The 27,926-nt window shown below is 49.1% G+C and overlaps 2 protein-coding genes across 5 annotated transcripts in view; both read left to right on the top strand.

The window, feature by feature from the left end:
- Positions 1-291: 291 nt before the first annotated feature.
- On the top strand, positions 292-27,704 carry LOC310697295 (disintegrin and metalloproteinase domain-containing protein 10-like). Of its 3 annotated transcripts, none has more exons than XM_083483783.1 (16): positions 292-396; positions 2,307-2,451; positions 3,758-3,879; positions 5,509-5,667; positions 7,310-7,401; positions 8,501-8,626; positions 11,897-11,989; positions 12,706-12,865; positions 14,445-14,605; positions 15,737-15,908; positions 16,710-16,854; positions 21,359-21,542; positions 21,650-21,749; positions 22,709-22,929; positions 25,298-25,394; positions 26,548-27,704. In XM_083483783.1, the coding sequence occupies exons 1-16, from the start codon at positions 330-332 to the stop codon at positions 26,682-26,684; spliced, it is 2,181 nt and encodes a 726-aa protein (XP_083339909.1). In that variant the 5' UTR covers positions 292-329; the 3' UTR covers positions 26,685-27,704. The 3 variants fall into 3 exon arrangements, with proteins under 3 accessions (XP_083339909.1, XP_083339911.1, XP_083339910.1); XM_083483784.1 differs by having other exon boundaries at positions 299-396; positions 2,316-2,451; XM_083483785.1 differs by lacking the exon at positions 11,897-11,989.
- Positions 8,703-27,926, top strand: part of LOC310697542 (vesicle transport protein GOT1B-like) — a 112,000-nt gene continuing 92,776 nt past the window's right edge. For both annotated transcript variants that reach the window (XM_083484262.1, XM_083484263.1), the window contains exon 1: positions 8,703-9,944. In XM_083484262.1, coding sequence (XP_083340388.1) covers positions 8,785-9,201 — 417 coding nt within the window. In that variant the 5' untranslated portion in view covers positions 8,703-8,784 and the 3' untranslated portion in view covers positions 9,202-9,944. The remainder of the gene's footprint in view (positions 9,945-27,926) is intronic.

Genomic DNA, 27,926 nt, shown 5'->3' with positions numbered 1-27,926 from the left:
ACTGACACCTGCTGACAGCTTCTAGGAGCCACAGGTGAGAGCTGAGTGCAGGGTAGGGACCAAAGATGGACAGACTGTCCCCCCACCAGAGGTACTAACCCCTCCCTTAACACCCCATACATTATGTTTTTAATGCTACACCACAGTTGCCCAGTATTGGCAGCAAAGAGCTGGAACTCAACTATCACCAGCCCAAGCTGCAGCCTTCCAGTTAAACAAGCCTGTGCAAGACCCTTCCTGTGTTGTGAGGCCTTTGCCTCAAATGACGAACCTTCTCTGAATTCCGACACGCCCTAATCGGAAGAAGGAAAAGAGGTCTCTTTCGCACCATGCTGGCTTTCTGGTATTTAAGTTTCCCTTTTTGGAGAGTGATTCTTTCCCAAACGCCTGGCTCAGGTAGGATTCTAATACCATCTCTCTTTTCCCACTTGCTCTCTTCCCTTGGATTATGTCCCACGAACCTCTGTTTTTTTATTATGCTCTCGATGAATCAAAGATAGAATCATAGAATCATAGAATCATAGAGTTGGAAGAGACCACAAGGGCCATCGAGTCCAACACCCTGCCAAGCAGGAAACACCATCAGAGCACTCCTGACATATAGTTGTCAAGCCTCTGCTTAAAGACCTCCAAAGGAGGAGACTCCACCACACTCCTTGGCAGCAAATTCCACTGTCAAACAGCTCTTACTGTCAGGAAGTTCTTCCTAATGTTTAGGTGGAATCTTCTTTCTTGTAGTTTGGATCCATTGCTCCATGTCCGCTTCTCTGGAGCAGCAGAAAACAACCTTTCTCCCTCCTCTATGTGACATCCTTTTATATATTTGATATTTGATATTTTGATATATTTGATATTTCACATTACTTCCATAGTCTGTACCCCTGCCAAAAAAACCACCCCTCCATGTATGTTTACATAGCAACCGCTATCAAAGTTCAGGCAGAAAACTTCCAATAGCCATTTTTTGGGGGGTTTTCTTTGTTTTTAAAGATATTTGAGACAGCAGGAAGTTGTTGCAGGAGTCATGTATATTAGAATAAGGTAGAATAAGGTGGAATAAGGGTCACAGGTGGCGCTATGGGTTAAACCACAGAGCCTAGGACTTGCCGATCAGAAGGTCAGCAGTTCAAATCCCCGCAATGACAGGGTGAGCTCCCGTTGCTCGGTCCCTGCTCCTGCCAACCTAGCAGTTTGAAAGCAGAAAGTGCAAGTAGATAAATAGGTACCACTCTGGTGGGAAGGTAAACGGCATTTCCATGCGCTGCTCTGGTTCGCCAGAAGCGGCTTAGTCATGCTGGCCACATGACCCGGAAGCTGTACGCCGGCTCCCTCGGCCAATAAAGCGAGATGAGCGCCGCAACCCCAGAGTTGGTCATGACTGGACCTAATGGTCAGGGGTCCCTTTACCTTTACCTTTAAGGTGGAATAAGGGCTTAACTCCATCCAGAGCTTAACATGAAACTCCCCCTCCCTGGTCCTGCTCCGCACCCTTCCATGGAAGGTTGCCTGGAAGGAAATAAAAATAAACAATTTATTGTACCCCGCCCATCTGACTGGATTGCCCCAGCCACTCTGAGTGGCTTCCAACAGAATAACACAACGAAACACCAACCATTAAAAACGTCCCCATACAGGGCTGCCTTCAGATGTCTTCTAGAAGTTGTGTAGTTCTTTAACTCCTTGTCTTCTGATGGGAAGGTGCTCCACAGGGCAGGTGCCACTACCGAGAAGGCCCTCTGCCTGGTTCCCTGGAACCTCATTTCTTACAGTGAGGGAACTGCCAGAAGGCCCTCAGCACTGGACCTCAGTGTCCGGGTAGAACGATGGAGATGGAGACGCTCCTTCAGGTCTACTGGGTTGAGGCCGTTTAGGGCTTTAGAGATCAGCACCAACACTTTGACTTGTGCTCGGAAACCTACTGGGAGCCAATGTAGGTCTTACAAGGCGGGTGCTCTGTGGTCTCAACGGCCTCTCCCACTCACCAGTCTGGCAGCCACATTCTGGGTTGTCATTTCCGAGTCACCTTCCAAGGTAGCCCCACATGGAGCGCATTGCAGTAGTCCAAGCAGGAGATAACCAGAGCATGCACCACTCTGGCTTGACAGGTAGGGTCTCAGCCGACATACGAGATAGAATGTGGCTCTCAGTCTGAAAAGGGATTCACACCCCTGACCTGGAGAGAGACCCTTGGTGCTACCAGCAGCAGGGATATTGATGGATGTTTGGCAACCAGCCGACTGAATTCTGACCCTCAGTTCCTGCCATCCCAACAAAGCCCCCTTTGAGTCTCTCCCTCTCGGTTTAAGCCACCGCAGTTGCACACCCAAGGGCCTACATCAAGCGCCACGAGAGGCTCTCTTACGACAGAGGAGCTTTGGAGAAGATGCATCAAGAGGCGAACGAGGAAGGAGACGGGAGATCGATCTTGCTCGAGTTCCAAGCCTACCGGAGGTACAGTAACACCATCCGTTCAATGTAGGGATTGCTATGGGATTGCTACGAGGAATTATAACAAATATAGAGTAAGCCATCTGTGCCAGCAACAAAAGCATTGCGTTGACTGGGTTTAAACTATTTTGATATGATTCTTGATCAATCCACACCTCTGCATCCCTCTTCCATTTCTCTTTCTTCACAAGTCACGTACCCACTTAGAGAGGCAGGCTTCCTGGGTCATCAAAGACAGTGGGCAGTTTCTTTGATGTAGCTTTTCTGATATGTTAATCTCAGGATGTTAATCTTAGGGCCAGGAAACAGATCTCACCTGAAGGTGATAATGATCGCTGTCCTCCCGGCCATCCTTCTTATCATGTATATTGCTTGTTTATCACCTCTGGGGTTGCCAGACGACACTCTTTTTGTAGTTCTGTTTTGTTTACCCCAGAAATATGTGTGCTTAATAAGTTTTGGTAGTTTAACTTTTCCCCACGTGGGGTTTGTTGAAATGCTCAGAAGAAATCTGATTGGTTCTTAGAACACTCTGTAAAAAGCTCTTTTGTGAATAAAACGACCTGGGCCAGGGGCTGGAGACAGAGATTATTATACGCACCCTTCCCAGAGTCTTGCTGGCATAAGCCTCTGTGTCTATTCTTATTAATCAGAGTTCAACCCTTCCTTTACTTTGGGAATGCCTCAGTTCAACAGCCAACTTTTGCATGAGTGGGGCAGGTATCTGTGGGTGATGCTCAGTCAGTACAGCATGAGACTCTTGATCCCAGGGTCATGAGTTCAAGCCCCATTTCGAGCAAAAGGTTCATGCATTGCAAGGAGTAGGTCCAGACAACCCTTGTGGTCCCTTCCAACTCTACAATTCTGTAATAATAATAATAATAATAATTTTTATTATCTATACCCACCCATCTGGCTAGGTTTCCCCAGCCACTCTGGGCGGCTCCCAACAGAATTAAAAGCACAATAAAACATCAAACATTAAAAACTTCCCTAAACAGGACTGCCTTCAGATGTCTTCTAAAAGTCAGGTAGTTGTTCATTTCCTTGACATCTGGTGGGAAGGCGTTCCAAAGGACGGGCGCCACTACCGAGAAGGCCCTCTGCCTGGTTCCCTGTAACCTCACATCTTGCAGGGAGGGAACCGTCAGAAGACCCTCAGAGCTGGACCTCAGTGTCCGGGCTGGACAATGGAGAGACCCCACAATTTGTCCCTTAAAAAAAAATGCAACAAAAGTTATTCACTCTGGTGTCCACATCAAGCAATGAGTTCCGCAAGCTAAATGCATGTGTCGAAACTGTGTTTCAGGGTCTTCAGACTGAGACTATGGAGGGACAGGAGTGTTTTCGCAAGAGACATTGAGATCACCAGGAGAAATGGTGACGCCGGGCCCACGAACCTCTCTTTCATTTACTCTGGTATCCTGGAAGGTGACAATTTTTTATTTTTTATTTAAATTGGTCTGGAAAGAAGTCAGCACCTCACAAAGGGGATAGAAAAATAATGTATTCTCTGTGTCTCCCACCTGCCTTTCTCTCTCTCTACTGGAACAGAATTCCAGAGAAGTCTGCTTTCCACATAACTCCTATTCAGAGCAGACTCTCTGAAATTAATGAATTTGAGCTTTCATTTTAAAAGGAGGGGGAGAACAAGCTTCTGTAGTCCTTAACAGTGGTGTAGCGTGGGGGGTGCAGTGGGGGCCGGCCGCACCGGGCGCAACACCTGGGAGTTAGGGTTAGGGGGCGCAAATCCACGGGTTAGGGGGCGCAAATCCACGGGTTAGGGGGCACAAATCCATGGGTTAGGGGGCGCAAATTACTTGCCTTGCCCCGGGTGCTGACAACCCACGCTACGCCACTGGTCCTTAAGGCAGTGAAACTCTGCTTGCAAAGTCCTGGGGCAAAGGCTGGGAAAATCCCACAGGGCAGGGTGTGCACAGCGCTTTGAATGAATCAAGATGAATAAATTGTGCAAAATGGATGCAGATTTACAAAGCTTGCCCAACTTCAGGGACTGGGAGCCCTTGGCTCTCTCAGATGGACTACGACTCCCATCATGCCTGAGTGTTGCCCATGCTGGCTGGGGCTTATGGGAGTTGGAGTCCAAGGACATCCCAGCTGATGCCTGCAGCTTGCAGAGTTGCACATGGGTCACATAATTATGGTCTGTGTGTGTGGTTTGGGAGCTGCACGGTCTGGGGGAAAACAATGCTGTCCAGGGTTGTAAAGACTGCGGAGAGAATAATTGGGTGCATTCTTCCCACCTTGGATCAAATCTATGCTTCCAGGTGCAATAAGAAAGCTGCAGAGATCACGCAGGACAGTGTGCACCCCGGAAATGATCTCTTTCAGCTTCTGCCTTCTGGAAGAAGGTACAGGGTTATAAAGACTAGGACTAGCTGCCTGAGAAACAGTTTCTACCCAAATGCGATTTTGGTTTTAAACACAGTGTAAGGAGTCTCTGTGGGAGTATATTGTATTTAATTATGGGGTATCAGAGTTTTTAGGGGGTTAACCAGGCTGGGATAGCTGGCTTGTTGGTTTTTGAATGTCTGATGTAAGGTAAAGGTAAAGGGACCCCTGACCATTAGGTCCAGTCGTGGCTGACTCTGGGGTTGCAGCGCTCATCTCGCTTTATTGGCAGAGGGAGCTGGCGTACAGCTTCCGGGTCATGTGGCCAGCATGACTAAGCCGCTTCTGGCGAACCAGAGCAGTGCACGAAAACGCTGTTTACCTTCCCACCAGAACGGTACCTATTTATCTACTTGCACTTTTGACGTGCTTTCAAACTGCTAGGTTGGCAGGAGCAGGGACCGAGCAATGGGAGCTCACCCCGTCATTGCGGGGATTCGAACCGCCGACCTTCTGATCGGCAAGCCCTAGGCTCTGTGATTTAACCCACAGCGCCATCTGTGTCCCTAACGTCTGATGTAGATTTTTTCAATTTCGTTGTTCTGTATGGGACAATGACCATAAAGATTATCGTATTGTATTGTATAATGTTTGGATGGGTGTATTTTAGCCCAGCCTGCGCTAATGACCCTGCTGACCTTCCCACAGGAGAGCCAGGTTCCTCGTGCCACGGGTCCATCATCAACGGTCTCTTTGAGGGCTTCATCCGGACGCAGAACGGCACCTATTACGTCGAATCTGCTGGGACGTCTTCCTCCAGCCAGACCTCTCCAACTCATTCATTCATCCATCATGAGAGTGACTTAGGTCAGTGACTTTCAACCTGTGTGCAGTGGCATCCTGGGGTGCCTTGAATGGTGATCAGGGGTGCCACAGGCAACAATGGCCTCTGTCCCTCTGCCCTTATTCCCTTATGGGGTATCCAAGAGCCCATATAGAGTCCTTACATGGGTTCCCTATTGGTAGGAGAAAATAACAGGCCAACCAGAGAATATTGAGAAGCAAAGCAGCTAGTAAGCCTGATCTTTATTAAACTGTTGCAACAGGGTCCTCACTCACCACAGTCAGGAAAGAGGAAGAACCCAGAACAAAGGTGTGCAAGCTCTTACATAGACTTTTTTAATTGTCCACCCTCAAACTCCAGACCACCCCCACAAACATCATACCTACATCACAGATTTTAGAACCAGAGAGTTGGAAGGGACTCGGAGGATCAGATTGCGTTATCATATTCCTTAGTGGGGGGGTCATGTAAACTGGTCTGATGAATTATGCTTTTTATGGAGTAGGGGGGGTACTGGGGGTGATGGGTGGCCAGAGACCCCCTGGTCTAGATTGATTCTAGATCCTGCCGTGCGGCTGGTGGATTGAAAACCCTCCCCTTGGCGAGGTTATCCACACCTTTTCCTCTGCGCATGCCCAGGTGAACGAAGGAGCATGTGGCGGATCTTGGCACAGACCCACGCACAACATCGCTGGGCAGGTGTGGTGACATAACATTCCTCAGGTGGGAAAATGCAGCATCAGTCTGCAGCAGGCTATACCGTATTTTTCGCCCCATAAGGCCATAGGGCGCACCTCGTTTTTAGAGGGGGAAATCAAGAAAAAAAATCTTATTCCCCCCCCAGCCCCAAAGAGCAGCGTACAGGCTGCGCACAACCTCTCCCTGCAGGAGGGGTTGCGCGCGGCTATGGCACAAGCTATATGGCGCAAGATCCATCCCGCTCGCTGTCTTGGCTTGTGCCATAGCCGCACGCAACCCCTCCAGCAGGGAGAGGCTGCGCGGGGCTAAAGAAGCCATAGCCGGAGGGGCTGCGTGCGGCTATCCCTGAAGCCTTCCGAGCGCAGCGCAAGTTCCCGCTGTGCTCCTCAGGCTTCAGGTTCCTTTCGCTGAAGCCTGGAGAGCAAGACTCTCCCGGCTTCAGTGAAAGGAACCTGAAGCCTCCAGAACACAGCGGGAACTGGCGCTGCACTCCGAAGGCTTCAGGTGGCTACCCCTGAAGCCTAGAGAGCGAGAGTGGTCGGTGCACACCAACGCCTCTCACTCTCCAGGCTTCAGCGAAAGCAACGCGAAGCCTCCAGAGCGTGGAGGGAGCGTTCCCTCTGCGCTTTGGAGGCTTCGCGTTGCTATGACTGAAGCCTGGAGAGCCTGCATTCGCTCCATAGGACGCACACACATTTCCCCTTAATTTTTGGAGGGGAAAAAGTGCGTCCTCAGAGTGAAAAATACGGTAATTCTTGGAACGAAGCCAGTTCCCCACAAAGCACTTTTCAGGGGCCAGAAAGTCTGCTTTAAATCTCAACTGTGTGTGAGGAAAACAAAACCCAAGTGCTTGTTGGACTTCGAAAACAAAGATCCGCCCAAGGAATTCCGCTGCATGAAAAGATTCCCTCTTGTCTTGAGACTCTACAGCGCCATTATGCTTTTTTCCCCCTTCCCCACTGCTAGATTATCAACTCTGGGGAGATTCTGAATCCGTGACTTTGGCTCAGCGGACACACCAGCACCTGCAGGATTTCCAGCGAAAGCTCACAGCAAAGGTGAGGGTTAAAAGCTGAGAAAGGGGGCTTTTTAGTTTTGGGGAAATGAGAGCAAGAGGTGGCAGGGTTTATAAAAGTACCGTATTTTTTGCCCTATAAGACTCACTTTTTCCCTCCTAAAAAGTAAGGGAAAACGTGTGTGCGTCTTATGGAGCGAATGCAGGCTGTGCAGCTACCCCAGAAGCCAGAACAGCAAGAGGGATCGCTGCTTTCCCTGCGCAGCGATCCCTCTTGCTGTTCTGGCTTCTGAGATTCAGAATATTTTTTTTCTTGTTTTCCTCCTCCAAAAACTAGGTGCGTCTTGTGGTCTGGTGCGTCTTATAGAGCGAAAAATACGGTACTTAAAAAAAAAACAACTAGAGTCCTTTTTGTTGGGGATAGCTCAGATGGAAATTCCCAGGTGTCAAAAAAGATCATTTAGGTATGCAACAACTGTGGCTTGTGTTTTGTTAGCCCCAAAGTGGAAAACAAGTCTCAGCTGAAGAAGAATAAAAAAATTCCTTCCAGTAGCACCTTAAAAACCAACTAAGTTAGTTCTTGGTATGAGCTTTCGTGTGCATGCACACTTCTTCAGATACACTGAAACAGAAGTTGCCAGATATTTCTATATAGTGAGAAGGTGGGGAGGGGTATTACTCAGAAGGGTGGTGGGAATGGGAGATTGGCAGATAGCTGAGATGAGCCTGTTGACGACTCTTAACGAAAGCTCATACCAAGAACTAACTTAGTTGGTCTTTAAGGTGCTACTGGAAGGAATTTTTTTATTTTGACTATGGCAGACCAACACGGCTACCTATCTGTAACTGAAGAAGAATGGCAACTTAAAATTGATGGAATATGTGCAGCTTGTGGATCTAACACATGGGTAGGCAAACTAAGGCCTGGAGGCCGGATGTGGCCCAATCGCCTTCTAAATCTGGCCTGCGGACGGTCTGGGAATCAGCGTGTTTTTACATGAGTAGAATCTGTGCTTTTATTTAAAATGCATCTCTGGGTTATCTGTGGGGCATAGGATTTCGTTCATTCCCCCCCCCCCAATATATAGTCTGCCCCCCCCCCACAAGGTCTATCTCCCTGCTTCACCTTTTCTCCACAACAGGATCTGGAGCATTTACTGCGGCGGAAGAGAAGCCTAGATTATTCAAAGACCTCTTGCTTGCTGCACATTCAGGCTGACCACCTTTTCTCCCGAAGGTTTGGCTCCATCGAAGCCGTGATTGCCCAGGTACCAGAATCTACAAAGGAAGCCTCTTAACCAGGGGCGGGGGGTGGGTAGGGAAAGTTGATTCCATTCTCATTTAAAGCTGGATTTATCCAATTTGCAATTTCCCAAAAACAATACGAGAACCATAGCGCGCACTCCGCGCTGCTCCCACCGTCGCCATGTTTTCCCTCACGGACACTCAGAAAACTGGAACGGGTCTCAGAGGTTTTGGAGTGTTTTTCCTTTTCTTTGGGATGATCCTTATTTTTGACAAAGCACTTTTGGCTATTGGGAATGTTTTAGTCGTGGCTGGCCTGGCTTTTGTGATTGGTTTAGAAAGGACTTTCAGATTCTTCTTCCAGAAACACAAAGGGAAAGCCACAGGTTTCTTTCTGGGTGGTGTACTTATAGTTCTTATTGGCTGGCCCTTGATAGGAATGGTCCTTGAAATTTATGGCTTCTTCCTCTTATTCAGGGACTTTTCCCCTGTGGTGGTTGGTTTTATTAGAAGAGTGCCAGTCCTTGGCTATCTCTTGAATTTACCTGGCATTAGCTCGCTTGTAGATAAAGTTGGAGGGATGCGGGTGGTGCTGTGACTTAAACCACAGAGCCTAGGACTTGACGATCAGAAGGTCGGTGGTTCGAATCCCTGCGATGGGGTGAGCTCCCGTTGCTCAGTCCCTGCTCCTGCCAACCTAGCAGTTCAAAAGCACGTCAAAGTGCAAGTAGATAAATAGGCACCGCTCCGGCGGGAAGGTAAACGGCATTTCCGTGCGCTGCTCTGGTTCACCAGAAGTGGTTTAGTCATGCTGGCCACATGACCCAGAAGCTGTACGCCGGCTCCCTCGGCCAATAAAGCGAGATGAGCACCGCAACCCCAGAGTCGGCCACAACTGGACCTAACGGTCAGGGGTCCCTTTACCTTTACTTAGATAAAGTTGGAGAAAGCAACAGCATGGTATAATGGCAAGTGTGCCGAAGACTGGCTCTAAACCTAAATTATTTATAAGGTCTTTCTGAAGAAAAAAAGATCAGCACAAAGATTCTCTTGGGTACAGAGGCAAAGTTTGTAACGGTCTTGATGTAAGTTTTTCATTTACACCATAGTCTGCAAAAAATCATTTTGAGCAAAGGGCAAGTGTGCAGCCAGGACTTTCAACACCACCAATTCTGTAAATTGAACTGAAGAAAAAGTCATGGGGAAACCCATGGTATTAAAAATTTTAAAGACTATTTAATGCTTTTGGGAATACGAGAACCAAAATCCAAGCTTATCAGGATTTTGCAAAGCAGTTCTCCAGCCAATGTTTACAGGTGTGCAGATCAAGGGAAGTCAAGAGTCCTGCTCCATTCTGCCTTGGTCAGACCCCACCTAGAGTTCTGGGCATCACTGTTTAAGGAGGATATTGACAAGGCGGAAGGTATGGAGAGGAGGGGAATCAAAGGCCTGGAAACCAAGCCTTAGGGGGAACGGCAGAGGGACCTCAGCATACTTAGCCTGGAAAAGAGGAGACTGAGAGCCGATATGAGAGCCGTCTTCAAATATCTAAAGGGTTGTCGCACAGAAGATGGAGCAGCTTGCTCCATATTGCTTTGGGAAGTTCAAACTGGATAGATGCAGCCGAACCAACTTTCTCCTCCATCCGAGCTGAGACCTTGCTGCTGCTGCTGTTGTTGTTTAGTCGCTTAGTCGTGTCCGCCTCTTCGTGACCCCCTGGACCAGAGCACGCCAGGCACTCCTGTCTTCCACTGCCTCCCGCAGTTTGGTCAAACTCATGCTGGTAGCTTCAAGAACACTATCCAACCATCTCATCCTCTGTCATCCCCTTCTCCTTGTGCCCTCCATCTTTCCCAACTTCAAGGTCTTTTCCAGGGAGACTTCTCTTCTCATGAGGCGGCCAAAGTCTTGGAGCCTCAGCTTCAGGATCTGTCCTTCCAGTGAGCACTCAGGGCTGATTTCCTTCAGAATGGAGAGGTTTGATCTTGCAGTCCATGGGACTCTCAAGAGTCTCCTCCAGCACCATAATTCAAAAGCATCAATTCTTCGGCGATCAGCCTTCTTTATGGTCCAGCTCTCACTTCTGTACATCACTACTAGGAAAACCATAGCTTTGACTATACGGACCTTTGTTGGCAAGGTGATGTCTCTGCTTTATAAGATGCTGTCTAGTTTTGTCATTGCTTTTCTCCCAAGGAGCAGGCATTGATCGCTGCCTTGCCGTGGCGAAGGGGCTTGAATAACTCAGAGGAGCTAAGACCTAGCTGCCTTTTACGCCAGTAATGTTTGCGTGGCCAAAGGATCTGGTCCTCATGATTCTAAAGGAAGGGCTGATTTAATCAGGAACACATAGGGAGGTAGCTGATACTGAGCGAGACAATACAGGTCATTCGTCAGCAGACCATGCGACTCTTCGTCTCTGAAGGTGGATTCCAGCCCCACGTAGGGCACAAGATTCCTGCATTGGATTCGGTTGGATTATATGATCCTTGGGATCCCTTTCCAATGCTACTATTCTGTGATTCTATGGCTGGTATTGAAGGAATGGGTTTCTGTGCAGCCAGTTTGAAATGGGACCCAAAGTCCCCATTTTTCCTCCTCCAAGGGAGCACTTCTAAAATGCATTAACTTGAGCTTTTCAAGCTCAGGAAGCTTGAGCTTGAGTCAATGTATAAACAGAAAACCCAGCTGTAGTAACAAGTGCTCAAAGCCCTCTCCCTTATCAGTCTGTGACGGCAATGAGTGGCCTTGTCCGTTCCAAAGTAGAGCTGTGTCTTACATCCTGACTCCAAAGACCACAGACCTTGTCAGGTCTGACAAGAGACCCGGGAATGGCGCCAGGAGTGCTCTTAGAGCTGGTGACCTCTTGCTCCAAGATAAGAGTATAGGAACAGGAACAGGACACCCTTTTATGGTCAAGAGTACTGGAACAGGAAAACCCTTTTATGGTTAAGAGTACCGGAGCAGGAACATCTGTGATGTCAACTTGCGTGTATAAGGTGACATGGCTGGATTCCTGGGGAAGCGGGAAGAGGGTGCCTGGAGGATATATATACTGCATGAAATTTCTCATTTCTTTGGACTTGCTGTGAACTGACCACGCAAGTGCCTTCTGCTATCCGGAAAGCAGAATAAACTTTCTATAAATCAACCTCGGTGTCATTTGACTTCCTTTCTCCCTCCCGGGAGCAACGCAGACCCCACCAGTCAGTAAAGTCTAATAAGGCTACAGTATGGGCTATTTAGAGTCTTTCCTAGCCCTCCCATCTCTCTCTGCCTTTCTCTCCCACCAGATTGCCAGCTACGTAAAAGCTGTAAATGCCATTTACGAAGGGGCAGAATTTGATGGAATCGGGAACATCGACTTCAAAGTTAAGACCATCAACGTAAGCACAGCTCTCTTCTTAGTAGAGTTTCTACGGGGATATACGCTCGGTATTTATCACCCCTGCTCTGCAAAAATCTCCAAATTAATCCGAACGTCAGTGTCTAAAATCCCTGGTAGAGGACAAGGATCTTGAGATCACGTTAAGGGTAGCCAAATTCTGTGCGATTGCCATAAAACTTAGTGAACAAGTTGTGCTATCATAATGATTAAGGTTTTAAATGATAATTTTAGGTAGTGACTAAGTTTTAATTCCTATATTTTTTAACTGTTGAATATCTGTATTGTCCCTGTTATACCTAATTGCATATTCAAATGTATCCCTATTATGTTTTATTACTTCCTTGATATTGTATGTGGGCTGGAACTGGTCTGTGACCGAAATAATAAAATTCATTCATTCATTCCTCTCCTTTCCCTTCCTCCCCTGCAACAAAAACTCTGTGAGGTGAGTGAGGCTGAGAGACTTCAGAGAAGCGTGACTGGCCCAAGGTCACCCAGCAGCTGCATGTGGAGGAGCGGGGAATCGAACCCGGTTCACCAGATTACGAGTCCACTGCTCTTAACCACTACACCACACTGGTTCTGTGTTTCTGTGCAGGGTTTCAGGCAGTCCCTGAGGTGCCCTGGGTCGAAGTTGTTTCTGGACTTTGTAAATCAATGCAAAATACTAAAGCAGCGTCACGTGCTCAGGTGTGTCTTATCCTTCTTTCGCAGATCGTGGAGGAGGAGGACCGCTCAGAGTCGCCCTTCATCAGTCCAGAGATGCTCCTGATGATGCACTCCAGAGCCAACTGGAACAGTTACTGCTTGGCTTTCCTGCTCACCGACAGGGATTACAGCGGAGTTCTGGGCATCGCTTTCAACGGACAACCTGGTGAGTGAGCAGAGAGGCGGCTCAACAGCCCTAGTCTTTGCCTTTGGAAGGAAGAACATGAACATACAGCCACAGACCGACCTATGTGGATATTTTTTTATTGCTCTGTTAATAACTCGCCACCCATCACCAAATAAATCTTAGATAAATACCGTATTTTTCTCTCTATAGGACACACTTTTCCCCCTCCAAAACTTAAGGGGAAATATTTGTGTGTCCTATGGAGCGAATGCAGGCTCCTTGGCTTCAGCTCCCTCTGCGCTCCGGAGGCTACACGTTGATTCAGGGATAGCCGCCTGAAGCCTTTGGAGCGCAGTGGGACCTCTAGTTTGGGGGTGGCTGCGCAAAGCCTCCGCAGGGCAACGGGATGAAGGCACCCCACTGTCCTGCGGAGGCTTCACAGGCTGTCCCAGAAGCCAGAACAGCGAGGCGGAGCACTGCGCAGCACTCCGTCTCGCTATTCTAGTTTCGGGGTTAGCGGCGCAAAGCCTCTGCAGGGCAGCGGAGTGCCTTCATCTTGCTGCCCTCCGGAGGCTTCACGGGCTGTCCCAGAAGCCTCCGCAGGGCACGGGGATGAAGGCTCCCCGTGCCCTGCGGAGGCTTCGCACAAAGCTAGACCAGCTATCCCAGCGGCTATCCCAGAAGCCAGATCCCTCTTGCTGTTCTGACTTCTGGGATTCATTTTTTTTTTTCTTGTCCCCCCCCCCCCAACTAGGTGCGTCCTATCATCTGGTGCGTCCCATAGAGCGAAAAATACGGCAATACAAACCAACAACACGTCCAAAACACTGGCGACACAAACGAGAATAAGTTAACAATAAATAAGAGGATAGGGTTTTAAACACATACACACATTTAGAACCACAAAACAGGCTGGGGTTTTTTGACAGGGGCTCAGAGAACAGGGGGACATGATAAGTCTTTTCTCTCTCACCCCCCCCCCAAGACCCTGCTTTTGATGTTTAAGGCTTCTTTCCATGTTTCTTTGATTTCTTCTGCCTCACAAATCTTACATTATCTTTAAAGGAAGAACCTTAGGTTTGTTCCCTGTTATCTCCAGGCAAGGCTGGAACAAGACCCTGGAATCCTGGAGAGTCGCTGCCAATCCGTGTTGACAATATTGAGCTCTGTGGCCTGATAGTCTGACCTCCAATGTCCCTGATCTCTCGAGTTTGGGTTTTTTCCCCTTGTTAATATCTACCTCCCAGGATGCAGGTGGCGCTGTGGTCTAAACCACTGAGCCTCTTGGGCTTGCCGATCAGAAGGTTGGCGGTTCGAATCCCCGCGATGACGGGGTGAGCTCCCGTTGTTCAGTCCCAGCTCTTGCCAACTTAGCACTTCGAAAGCACACCAGTGCAGGTAGATAAATAGGTACCGCTCTGGCGGGAAGGTAAACGGCGTTTTTGTGCACTGCTCTGGTTCGCCAGAAGCAGCTTAGTCATATGACCTGGAAAAACTGTCTGCGGACAAACGCCGGCTCCCTCGGCCAGTAAAGCGAGATGAGCGCCCCAACCCCAGAGTCGTTCACGACTGGACTTAACTGTCAGGGGTCCTTTACCTTTCTTTATCTACCTCCCAGGTGATTCTGGAGGGATTTGCTCGAAGCAGCGCACTTTCCAAGACAAGGAGGTCTCGATGAACACGGGGCTTATCACATTGCAGAAATATGGACAGCTCCTTCCTCCGAGGATGATCCACGTCACGCTTGCCCACGAGCTCGGACACAGCCTGGGTGCCTACGTGAGTTTGTTGCTTTTCCGGCGTGGAAAACAAAGAAACAAAGCCAGCTTCCCACACCGTTTCCTTTCGTGATGAGTCCAGCGTCCTGGGTGCTGAGCTCAGATAGAACGGGCAATGCTGAGTCATCCGAAAAGCAAAGAGCAAGCTGACCTTTTACTGCTGATTCAGGCTCCACGCCGTGGCAACCCTACAATAAATGTATTTATTGTACGTTTCTGAGCACAATTCAAAGTGTTGGTGCTGACCTTTAAAGCCCTAAACGGCCTCGGTCCAGTATACCTGAAGGAGCATCTCCACCCCCATCGTTCTGCCCGGACGCTGAGATCCAGCGCCGAGGGCCTTCTGGCGGTTCCCTCATTGTGAGAAGGTTACAGGGAACCAGGCAGAGGGCCTTCTTGGTGGTGGCGCCCGCCCTGTGGAACATCCTTCAGATGTGAAGGAAATAAGCAGCTATCCTATCTTTAAAAGACATCTGAAGGCAGCCCAGTTTAGGGAAGTTTTTAATATTTAATGCTATACAGTGGTACCTCGGGTTGCATACGCTTCAGGTTACATACACTTCAGGTTACAGACTCCACTAACCCAGAAATATTGCTTCAGGTTAAGTACTTTGCTTCAGGATGAGAACAGAAATCGTGCTCCGGCGGCGCGGCAGCAGTAGGAGGCCCCATTAGCTAAAGTGGTGCTTCAGCTTAAGAACAGTTTCAGGTTAAGAACGGACCTCCGGAACAAATTAAGTACTTAACCTGAGGTACCACTGTATTGTTTTTAACACTCGATTGGAAGCTTCCCAGAGTAGCTGGGGAAACTCAGCCAGATGGGCGTGCTATAAATAATAATAATAATCACATGGCTCAAAGTCGGAGTTAACTCTTTATTAGCAAGGACACGATCTGCACAGACTTGGCAGTGTCTAATGAGGAAAGCAGCTCATCCCTGGTAGGTCTTGCCCCATGGAAGTCCCCATCTCCCCACAGCTGCCTAAATCCCCTGCTCTCCAGGGCTTTCCCAAGCAATCGGAGACTGCGCTTGCTTGCATGCAGCCAGCCAGCCTATGCTCCACTCTTTTCATGCCTCTCCTGGTTCTCGCACACTGCAAGAACACAATTGAAGAGGGTGTTTGTTTTCCAGCACGACGAGAGCAAAGAGTGTTCCAGTTTCCACATCGACACCACCAAGGGGAAGTACCTGATGTTCAGCTACGCCACGGATGGGGAAGAATTCAACAATGACAAATTCTCCCCCTGTAGCCGCGCCTACATTGCAAACCTCCTGAGGCTCAAGAAGGACAACTGTTTCGTTGGTGAGAGAGCCTGACTGTCTTTGGGTACTTGTTTACACCCGCTGCAAAGTAAATTGTGGAAATATAGGTTGTTAGACCTTTAAAATATCCCCTCTCAAAGTTCCTCCCCTTCCTTCACCATAGAAAGAAACCACTTTTGGTAAGTTACAAATGGTTTACTTACAAACTTTCCAAAGGTCAGATTCACGTGTTTTTCCATATAGCAGCGGCAAAAAAACGCAGGCAGTTTAATTTAGGTTCCCAAAATGGTAAAATATTTCTAAATCATATGTATAAAAACACAAAAATGGCTTGCTAAAGCCAAGTGGTTAGAGCCCCCAGCTTAGACCCCTTACTGGTAGGGTTCACATGGTGGACGTGGAAGAACAAAAAGTTTGGTAAGGTGAGAAGAAGAGTAGAAGAGTTTGGATTTGATATCCCGCTTTATCACTACCCTAAGGAGTCTCAAAGTGGCTAACATTCTCCTTTCCCTTCCTGCCCCACAACAAACACTCTGTGAGGTGAGTGGGGCTGAGAGACTTCAGAGAAGTGTGACTGGCCCAAGGTCACCCAGCAGCTGCATGTGGAGGAGCGGAGACGCGAACCCGGTTCACCAGATTACGAGTCCACCGCTCTTAACCACTACACCACACTGGCTCTCGAGGGGTGTGTGACCTAGCTAAGCCTGGCAGGACAGCTTACTCTATGGTCTTAACCCCTTCATGCATTAATTAGGATTAAGCACGTTGGTTACATGAGGCTGGATATATCCCAGAACTACATCTTTTCCCCACCACCTCTTCTTCGGCATTTTCCTTCTAGAAACAGACCGCCCCATCTGCGGGAACCGGATTATGGACCCAGGAGAGGAATGCGACGTTGGCAATGATGCCAGAGACCCCTGCTGCTATGGTGCGGCTGAGCCCAGCGGGATCCGGTGCCGGTTGAAGCCGGGAGCTCTGTGCAGGTAACGGTGGGGACACGTGTCTCGCTTTGCCCTCTGCTTTCACAAATTTGTGCTTCTGGTCCTCACCATTAAATTTCTCCTCCATCCTCTCTCAGTACTCCACAAGCTCATCTGCATAGCTGTCAACCGCCCCTTATTTGGCGGAAAAGTCCCTTATCCCAGCGCCTGGATTGATGATGTCCCTTAAATTTCCTGGGTTTCAAAGGAAGCAGCTCCTCTCCCTCCCTCCCTCCCTGCCGGCCAGGGAGGAGGGAGGCTCTAACTGTGTTGCTTGGCTGCATTGCTCACCCAATAAGGAGTCTAAGAACGACTGGGGGGGTGGAGCTTGCATGCCTTGTGCCAATCAAATCGGCCGCATTGCCTGGGGACTCGCCTTTGCTCAGCGCTTCCCAGCGGAGAGGTGACGGTGGTTTTCGTTGCTGCATCCCCTTTGCCGGGTTGCTGCGCTGTGGGAACCACCGCTTGAGGCTTCGTTTGGCTGCTGGCTGGGCTTTCTGCCTTTGGCTCGGAGGGGCTCAGAAGTTGAACGTACCTGTGCTCCGAAAATCCCTTATTTTGGCTGCTGATCCCTTATTTTCGAGGCTGCTGGTCCCTTATTTTCAAATCTGTAAGTTGACAGCTATGCTCATCTGTTCCTTTCCCTGTTTTGCCTCTTCCTCTTATTCCCCTCCCCCTAATAATTTTTATTAAATTTCAAACATATGTGACACATACTGTAAAACAAGCAACACAAAAATTAAAAAACACAAATAAAACTAGTAAGATGAATAAAAACAAATATATATATATAACAACAAACACATAAACAACACAGATTAATTAATTAATTAAACTTCCAATCTCTTAAACATATTATTTGACTTCCTCTAGTCCCTCCCATCTGAATTTCCTTGTATCTGAATGTAACAGTTTTCCAATATCATTATTCCAAAAACGATATTCCATTTATAATCAGATTTCTTAACTTTTCTTGACCTTCTAAATCTCATTTATTTAACTAACTCCTAATTTAATCCTAGGCCTGTTTGGTACTTTCAAGTAACTTCTAATTTTTAATATTACAATATTCATTCAAATAGTCTTTAAATTTCTTCCAATCTTCTTGATATTCCTCTTCTTTCTGGTCGCGGGTCCTTCCGGTAAGGTCAGCTAGCTCCATAAAGTCCATCAAAATTCGAGCAGCGGTTGTGGCATACAAAAATACCTTTACATCTTTCTTGGGCAAGTCAAGACCTGTTATTCCGAAGAAAAAGGACTCTGGTTGTTTTGCCCCGTCCTCTTAGGCTCTAGGTGCTGAATACATCACCCTGAGAATCTCAGCACTCTTTATTTTGTTTTTAAAAGAGAATGTTTCAGGCCTTAAGGTTCAATAGGTAGATAAATTTGAAAGCAGACAGGGATAATCCTGGGTGTGCGCATACACTGGATTATAGTTGCATTTTCCTCCAGGGTTTGGTAGAAATTCTGGGCCGTCCATTACATGTGTGGATGACAAAGGGGTTGAGTGTTTTTTTTAATCCTCCGGCTTGTCAAGAACTCATCCCATCCTGAAAAAACGAGAATGGCAGGAGAGAGAAGTTTAGCACAATCCTTTTCCTCGGGTGCTCTATCTCTACATTGTTTCGGGTTTTCTGATTCAAGTATGACACACGCAGGGGTGTCGTTGCGCAGGGTCACAGTGGTGTGTGTGTGTGTCATAGACCCATTAATTTTTGGGAGGTGGGTTCCAGCAGATTATCTATGTCAGCATCCTACAAAATCCAACTCCCTCAAAGTTACCGTATTTTTCACTCTATAGGACGCACCAGACCACAAGACGCACCTAGTTTTTAATAATAATAATAATAATAATAATAATAATAATAATAATAATAATAATAATAATAATATCTTTATTGTCACTGCCCCCTTCGGGGACAACGAAATTACTTGACTGCTCCATAAAAACACTAATTAAACAATACAATGTAATACAGCAAGGGAGATTAGATGACTTTCAAAGTCCGGGCTTCCCATTCAGGGCCGAGATCGCTCTGGAGAAGAAGCTGTTCTTAAGACGGCTCGTTCTTGTCTTCATCGTCCTGTATCTCCGTCCCGACGGCAGGAGCTCGAAGAGACAGTGACCAGGATGCGATGGATCTTTTACTATGTCCAGTGCCTTCCTGTGGCACCTTGTGGCATAAATCTGCTCTAAGGTGGAGAGTGGGCAGCCAACAATGCTCTCTGCTGCCTTAACAACCCTGCACAACCCCATCCTGTCCCGGGTAGTACAGCTTCCGTACCACACACATAAGCCATAAGTGAGCACGCTCTCAATGGCATAGTGATAGAAGGCAAGCAGCAGTTTCTGCGGAAGATGGTTTTTCCTTAGTATTCTCAAAAAGTACAGTCTCTGCTGCGCCTTCTTCACAAGCCCCCTTGTGTTGACACTCCAGGACAGATCCTCCTGTAATTCAATGCCCAGAAATCTGAACGTTGTTACCCTCTCCACACAGACCCCATCAATCAAAAGTGGCTGGACGTTTAGAGGGGGAAATCAAGAAAAAAAATCTCCCAGAGCTTCTCGGGGCTGCGGGGGAAGCCTGGGTCCCCCCCCCCTCCCAGCCCCAAAGAGCAAAGAAGCCAAGACAGCCAGCGGAATCCATTGGCTTCTGCCATAGCCGCGCAACCTCTCCAGCCGGGAGCTAAACCTCTCCAGCGTGGCTAAAGAAGCCAAGACTGCGAGTGGCATGGATCACGTTTGCTGCCTTGGCTTCTCTAGCCTTGCTGGAGAGGCTGCGTGCGGCTATGGCAATTCCCCCACCTCCCGCAAAAGCCCATAGGAGCTGTGCACCCTTTAAGGAGCGTGTGGCTCCTGCAGGCTTTTCTACAAGGAGGGAGAAGGGACTAACTGGCCGCATCCGTCCCTTCTCCCTCCTGGGGAAAAGCCCGCAAGAGCTGTGTGAAGCTTGTGTGCGGCTCTTGAGGGCTTTTCCCGCCTGCCTCCCCCCTGCATTCGCTCCATAGGACACACAGACTTCCCCCCTTAGTTTTTAAGAGGGGAAAAGTGTGTCCTATGGAGTGAAAAATACGGTACATTTTGCACCAGTTCATGCCTTGCTGCTCCAGATTTCTGGGATTAATTGCCCTCTAAGTAGCTAAAGAAGGAGCCTAATAGATCATCAGTTTCCTCACCTACCTTAGATTTGTGTCCTTCAGCTCTCTATATTGGACAAACAGGCCAAACCTTACGCCAAAGTATAAACGGACATAAATCTGACATCAAGAATCACAAAACAGAGAAACCAGTAGGAGAACACTTCAATCTCCCAGGACATTCTATACAAGATCTCAAAGTAGCTGTTTTACTACAAAGGAATTTCAGAAATAGACTGGAAAGAGAAGCTGCTGAATTGCAACTCATTACCAAACTTAAAACCATGGAGAGACCTGGTCTGAACAGAGGATTCTTATCTCACTATACATGACTAAGCCATTTTTCACCTTCTCACCCCTTGCCTTTTCCTGTAAGACCTATTGCAGTTGTTAAGAGTCGTCAACAGGCTCATCTCAGCTATCTGCCAATCACCCATTCCCACCACCCTTCTGAGTAATACCCCTCCCCACCTTCTCACTATATAGAAGGATCTGGCAACTTCTGTTTCAGTGTATCTGAAGAAGTGTGCATGCACACGAAAGCTCATACCAAGAACTAACTTAGTTGGTCTTTAAGGTGCTACTGGAAGGAATTTTTTTATTTTGACTATGGCAGACCAACACGGCTACCTATCTGTAACTTAGATTTGTAGTTTGGCAAGAGAACATCCATAGCTAAGGGTACTGGCTCTCTGCTTTCTGCTTCCTCCTCCCCTCTCCCCAACTTCCATTCTCCGGAGAGGAGCTTGAAATGGGCTTCATATGAACTCCATTTGAACAGCCATAATAATAATAATAATAATAATAATAATAATAATAATAATAATAATAATAATACATTTTATTTATACCCCACTGTCCCCGGCCAGAGCCGGGCTCAGGGCGGCTAAGACCAATAAAATTTCAGTAAAAACGTAATAAGAAAAAAGCAAAAGGAAAAAAAAACAATTTAAAATACAGGTTAAAATGCAATTTAAAATGCAGCCTCATTTTAAAAGTCAAAACCATAAGGGGAGGGAAACATAAAGGTTAGACTGAGTCCAAACCAAAGGCCAGGCGGAACAGCTCTGTCTTGCAGGCCCCGAGGAAAGATGTCAAGTCCCATAGGGCCCCGTTCTCTTGTGACAGAGCGTTCCACCAAGTCGGGGCCAGAACTGAAAAGGCCCTGGAACTAGTTGAGACCAGTCTAACCACCTTGCGACCTGGGGCCTCCAAAGTGTTGTCATTTGTGGATCTTAAGGTCCTCCACGGGGCATACCAGGAGAATGTCATTAGAGTGGAAATAATAAGTCCGCAGAGTAGTCCAGTTGAGGATTTTGCAGAGCATATTGGATGGTTCTTTCATGTATGTGTGTTGCTGTTTTTTAAGCCCTAGCCAGGGACTCTGCTGCAGCCACAAATGTGCCCCCAAACCCCGAGGGGAGCGATGCCAGGCGGAGACTGACTGCGCTTCAGAAAGCACCTGCTCTGGGGCAGAAGCAATGTGCCCGCCACCCCTTCCGAAAGCAAACTTCACCCTCTGCGGCATGCGGTCCCGGGTGTGTCTGAACGGGGTGAGTTTTCACAGAGTTGGAGGCTATTGGCCATTGGCCGTGACGTCCAGGGGGATACCTCCAATTTCCTGGGAGCTGAGAGCCTTCCTTCCTCTGTCTCTTTCAAGCTCTGTGTGGGCTCCCTCTGCATGCGGCACGAATTGGAGCAGTGCGATTGCGTCACCGATTCCCTGAGAGAGAGGTGCCAGCTCTGCTGCCAGCTTCCAGGTCCTAATTCATTTCTTAAAAAAATAATTTAAGCAAATGTATTATGGTGGTGATAGTGTTGCAAAAACCAAACTCTACAAGCATCTCTTATTACAAAAAAAGTGTGTGTGGGGGGGGTTACAAAGAAGTGGGGTGGGTGGGTGTTGCGGCGCTCATCTCGCTTTATTGGCTGAGGGAGCCGGCGTCCAGCTTCCGGGTCATGTGGCCAGCAGGACTAAGCCGCTTCTGGTGAACCAGAGCAGCGCACGGAAACGCCGTTTACCTTCCCGCCACAGTGGTACCTATTTATCTACTTGTGCTGGTGTGCTTTCGAACTGCTAGGTTGGCAGGAGCAGGGACCGAGCAACGGGAGCTCACCCCGTCATGGGGATTCGAACCGCTGACCTTCTGATCGGCAAGTCCTGGGCTCTGTGGTTTAGCCCCTAGGGAACCCCCAAAGGAAAACTGCTTAGATCCCAGGGAGGGGTGGTGGGACGATGATGAGTGGTCAGAAGGAGAAGACTGGGAGGAGGAGGTGTCGGAACCTGAAGAGGCAACAGGGTTTAGTGAGCAGGAAGAGTCTGTGGCAGAGAGAAGTCCAAAATCGGAGGCTGAAGCAAGAGAGGTGGGAGGCCAAGAGGCAGAGAAGAGTCCAGCTGTAGTCACGGGTGTCTTCTCCTTCTGCTGCAACCAGCTCTTCTTCCCCCTGGACTCACAGAATCAGGAGAGGCATGAAAAGAGCGGAAGAGAAGTTAGCTTCATGCAGGCGTAGTCTCAGATTGCTGGGGGAAAGCCCCGGAGAGAAGGGAACGTAGGGAGCTGTGGGAAGGTGGGAGCCTTCAGTCTCGGCAGCTGATCCACGTGGGCAAGACCTGCCAGGCAGGCAAGAAAAGGAAAATTGAAATTTGCCTGCCCCTGAACCTTGTTGGTTTTGGCTCCAGGTCTTGGCTAACTCCCTTTTCCTAAACGACTTCTGCCAGGGAGAGCCGACACATGCGCCAGCACTGCCTCTGCCGCCTGGGGCCATTTCTTCAACGGCTCCGAAATCCCGCTGATTCCGGGTTCGCCGTGTGGGGGCAAGGCCGGCTATTGCGACAAATTCCACATCTGCCGATTCGTCGATGAGGACGGGCCCGTCGCGCGGGTGAAAAACTTCATCCTGGACTTCATCGAGTTGGAAGACGTCGCCACCTGGATGAAGGTGAGGCGCAGGTTTCAGAGACCCTCCGTGGCTCAGTGAGAAGATAGCTCAGTCAGTAGAGGGTGGGACTCTGAATCTCTGAATTGTGGGTTCAAGCCCCACATTGGGTAAAAGATGCGTGGCAAGGGGGTGGTCCAGATGTCCCTCAGGGTCCCTCGCAACTCTACAATTCTATGCAGGAAGAGTCCCAGGTTCAATCTTTAGTAGTTGTTGTTGTTGTTTAGTCGTTTAGTCGTGTCCGACTCTTCGTGACCCCCTGGACCAGAGCACGCCAGGCACTCCTGTCTTCCACTGCCTCCCGTAGTTTGGTCAAACTCATGCTGGTAGCTTCCAAAACACTGTCCCACCATCTCGTCCTCTGTCGTCCCCTTCTCCTTGTTGTTTTTCCCAACATCAGGGTCTTTTCTCTTCTCATGAAGTAGCCAAATTCTTGGAGCCTCAGCTTCACGATCTGTCCTTTCAGTGAGCACTCAGGGCTGATTTCCTTCAGAATGGAGAGGTTGGATCTTCTTGCAGTCCATGGGACTCTCAAGAGTCTCCAGTATCTCCATACAATTATAGATCTGATGGCCTGGGATTTGGACTCGGATGCTGAACCCGAGGGATCCCAGCCTGCACAGGATTCCCCGCCTCTGGAACCAGCTGAGCCGGGGCTGGGGCATGAGCCTGAAGGGTCCTCACCTGTGCTGGATCCTCAGGTGCAGGCATCAGCTGAGTCTGCTCTGGCTCCTGAGATGATGGAGGACCCATTGCCTGCAGGTGCTCCACTCTCAGCCCCGTCAAAGGAAGCTGAGGTTGCCTCTGGGTCTGGGAACCCTCTAGCCTCTCCTGAGCTGCAGAGGCTCAGGGCAGAGAGGCAGAGGGAACTAAGTTCCCGCACGAGGAGGGCTCGCCTCCAGGCCAGGAGAGTCACCAGAGGACCAGGGCCACCCTATGCCTCGGGGCAGATAAAAGCCGGCCAGCCCAGTCCCAGGTTGCGGGAGCAACATTGTTGGTTGCTAGTTCCTGCCTGAACCCTGTCCTGCTTTCCTGCCTGAGCTCCTGACCCGCCCTGGCTCCCTGCTTGCAAGCCTGTTCCTGACTTCACCCGACTCCCAGCCCTGCACCCAGCTTCAGCTACTACGGACTGCCTCCACATTACACCTTTGACCACGGACCAGACTTGGACCTCGCCTCTCAGGTGACCCACGGGACCAGCACAATAGAGTTGGAAGGGACTCCTAAGGGTCATCCAGCCCAACCCCCCTGCAACACGGGAGGGAGGTGACGGCAAAGACCCATGCCCAGACCCATAGCAAGAAGGGAGGGCTTATGAAAATCAGAGGACCCTCCTAGTTGTGGTTCAGTGATGGAGGGCATCGTTTAGGTTGCGGATGCAATCTACAGTGGTGCCTCGCAAGACGAAATTAATCCGTTCTGCGAGTTTCTTCGTCTTGCGCATTTTTTCGTCTTGCGAAGCACGGATGCACCCTGGTACTGTATTACAATGGGATAGCGGGCAAAGCACAAAGCGGGTCACTCCCCAGCAGGAGGAGTTTCCCCAGCCTGGAGGATCTGTTGCCGGGAAGAGGCAAAGACACCCCCTCCCACCTCCCCACGAAAACAGCCCCCCTTCCTCTGTCGCCAAGCCTTGCCGCGTCTTCGCTCCGCCAAACCGCGTCCCACATCAAAGCCCCAGCCCGCTCCTCTCCCTCTCTCTCCACGAGGTGCCAAAGGAAGTTCGAGCCCAGGAACCGAGGGCGGACGCACGAAGCGCCCGGCGCAGACTCTCCCTTGCTCCCCCCGTTATCTTGCGCCACGCCGCCGGGCTCCCCACAGTCTCGGCAGCTGCTCCCGGCTTCTTCCCACCCCTGCAAAGGCGCCTTCGCGGCGGCCCAAGTGCAGTGGATGCCTCCTCCTTCTCCTGCCTTCGCGCAGTTAGGGCAAAATGGAGCAGCCACGTGGGGAGGGGGGGAGAGAGAGAGAGGCAGCGGCGGCGGCGGCGCAGAGACCCAGCCAGATCCGCTGGATCCCAGCCCACCTGCCTCCTCTGTGCCCTCTCCAGAAGAGGATCCCTCTGGAAAAGGTAGGTCGCTCCCTCGCTCGCTCCCTGCCAGCCCAGTTCCCGCTTCAAAAGGAAACAAACTCGCGAAGCAAGCCCATAGGGAAATTCGTCTTACGAAGCAGCTCAAAAACCGCAAAACCCTTTCATCTTGCGAGTTTTTCGTCTTCTGAGGCATTCGTCTTGCGGGGCACCACTGTATCAGTTAGATGTGAGGAACCCGCCTATGACACCCAATTTCATATTTTGACCCTGGCTGGGAGAACACGACTGTCTGGATTTGGAAACCACAACCTACTGACTTATCAGTGCCCCCTATCTCCACAGACACGCTGGTGGGCCATCCTTCTGATGGTTTTGACTTTGGCCGCGATGATGGCAGCAACCATCTTCCTCTTTGGGAGGACGGTGGACACAGAAACAGGTACTTTGGGGGGGGAGAGGAGCATTTCATTCACTTTTTAAACACACCCACCCACCCACCCACCCCAGTGGCCTGTCTTGCAGTGTCAGAACCCTTTTGAGATCTTTACCGACCGTGGGCAAGGTAAGGCGAAGCGAGTTGCAAAATTCAGAGACGTTTTCAAAGAAAGGGTGTACTTCAGTTTGGCTATTTCAAATGATAACTTTAATAATAATAATAATAATAATAATAATAATAATAATAATAATAAATTTTTATTTATACCCCGCTCTTCCCGGTTCAGGAAACCGGGCTCAGGGCGGCTAACAACAAATTTAAAACACTCAGTTGTAGAAGCAGCATAAACTACAGTATAAAAACATGACTAACACTAAAATTCAAAGTTCAGAAATCAATTTGGGGGAAATCCATCTAATAAGCATTAGATAGTCACCAGGGCTAGCTGGCTGAATTTGTCCTACCCAGGCCAGTGAGGAGACCAGGGGAGAATTAGCTGTGGGGTCTCAGAGTGGGCAATCTTCATAAAATCATCATCATCATCATCATCATCATCATCATCATGCTGCTGCTGCATCCAACTAAGTTCTACTCAAAGTAGAACCCATTTAAATTAATAGACCTAAGCTAGTCATATCCATGTATTTCAGTGGGGCTACTCTACATAGCGAGAGGGACGCGGGTGGCGCTGTGGGTTAAACCACAGAGCTTAGGACTTGCCGATCAGAAGGTTGGCGGTTCAAATCCCCGCGACACGGTGAGCTCCCGTTGCTCGGTCCCTGCTCCTGCCAACCTAGCAGTTCAAAAGCACGTCAAAGTGCAAGTAGATAAATAGGTACTGCTGCGGCGGGAAAGTAAACGGCATTTCCATGCGCTGCTCTGGTTTCGCCAGAAGCGGCTTAGTCCTGCTGGCCACATGTCCCGGAAGCTGTACGCCGGCTCCCTCGGCCAATAAAGCGAGATGAGCACTGCAACCCCAGAGTCGGCCACGACTGGACCTAACGGTCAGGGGTCCCTTTACCTTACTCTACATAGCACATGCAAAACATGGCTTGCTTTGGACGAGCACTTCTGAATTCAAAAAAATCCAAGCAGCGCACACCCCCCCGCCTCTTAAGAGAGAGAAGCTGAGTGTTTCCCCCCTCATTTCCTCCAGATGAGAGAGCAACGAGGGCTTCCGATAAGAAGATTTCCCTCAACCAGCACCCAGAGAACCAACATGCTTTCTTCTACTGGGAACACGAGGAGATCTATATCGAATCCCTGCGGCAGGAGTACGAAACCATTATATAGAGCCCCCCACTCCTTCAAAAGGCTATGTTTGAATCTCCTGAGCCTGCAGCTTCTCACGGAATCCTAGAGTTGGAAGGGACACCGAGGGTCATCTAGTCCAACCCCACCCGCAATGCAGAAATCTCAACTAAAGCATCCATGACACATGGCCATCCAACCTCTGATTAAGAACCTCCAAGGAAGGAGAGTCCACCACCTCTCGTGGGGGTCCGGTCCATTGTTGGACAGCTCATACTGTCAGTTTTTCCTGATGTTTCGTTGGAATCTCCTTTCTTGTAACTTGAAGCCATGGGTTCGAGTCCTGCCCTCCAGAGCAGGAGAAAACAAGCTTGCTCCATCTTCCATGCGACAGCCCTTGAGATATTTGAAGATGGCTTACATATCTCCTCTCAGTCTCCCCTTCTCCAGGCTAAGCATAACCAGATCCTTCAACCGTTCCTCATAAGGCTTCGTTTCCAGACCTTTAATCATCTTGGTTGCCCTCCTCTGCACACCTTCCAGCTTGTCAACATCCTTCTTAAATTGTGGTGCCCAGAATTGGACACGGGATTCCAGGTGTGGTCTGACCAAGGAAGAACAGAATGGGACTATGTCCCTTGATCTGGACACTAGACTTCTGTTGATGCAGTCTAGAATAGCGTTAGCCTTTTTTGCTGCTGCATCAGCCTGTAGGCTCATGTTAAGTCTGTGATCTACTAAAACCCCTACATCCTTTTCACATGCACTGCTAGTATGCCAGGTGTCCCCCATCTTATATTAGCGCAGCACGCTTAGATTTGTTCTCCCTTGTTAAGATTCCTGCTCCGTGATTGCAGTCATGGGATTGTTGTCTATCAGACGATGGTGTGTGTTTTCAATCCACAGAGTGGGAAGTGATGGAGACAGGATGTTTGTGTTACCGTGTTCCGTGAAGTGGGACTATTGCCCTTTGTTCTTTTTGCTGTCTGATGCTAGAGAGAGAGGGAGCCATGTTGCAGTGCTCCGTGTGTGTTCATATGTAAATAAAGTAGATTAGCCAAAATGCTGAGCTACTGAGTTCTGTTATGCAACTGTGAAATACTCTGCGGATCTGTAAGTGTGATGATGGCACAGTTGCTGTGATGTTCGGGCAGAAGAAAGCTTTTGAAGCTCCCGATTGACCAGTCGGGCATGTGTCTCTGCCAGGGTCCTAATCGAGAGTTGGGGACCCTAACATTCCTTAGTGTAGAACATTACAGTTACCCCCACTGAAATTATTTTTGT

This window comes from Podarcis liolepis, assembly GCF_965112155.1.
Source record: "Podarcis liolepis genome assembly, chromosome: 18".
NCBI classification, from domain to species: Eukaryota; Metazoa; Chordata; class Lepidosauria; order Squamata; family Lacertidae; genus Podarcis; species Podarcis liolepis.
The sequence above is the reverse complement of the archived record's forward strand: the minus strand, read 5'-3'. Positions and strand labels throughout refer to the sequence as shown.

What these genes read in the sequence shown, in the direction of transcription:
- LOC310697295 (XM_083483783.1), top strand. Translation starts at nt 330, where the DNA reads ATGCTGGCTTTCTGGTATTTAAGTTTCCCTTTTTGGAGAGTGATTCTT. An exon ending in CCATCATGAGAGTGACTTAG is followed by an intron (nt 5,668 to 7,309) that starts GTCAGTGACTTT and finishes CCCCACTGCTAG; the next exon opens with ATTATCAACTCTGGGGAGAT. An exon ending in TCAAAGTTAAGACCATCAAC is followed by an intron (nt 11,990 to 12,705) that starts GTAAGCACAGCT and finishes CTTCTTTCGCAG; the next exon opens with ATCGTGGAGGAGGAGGACCG.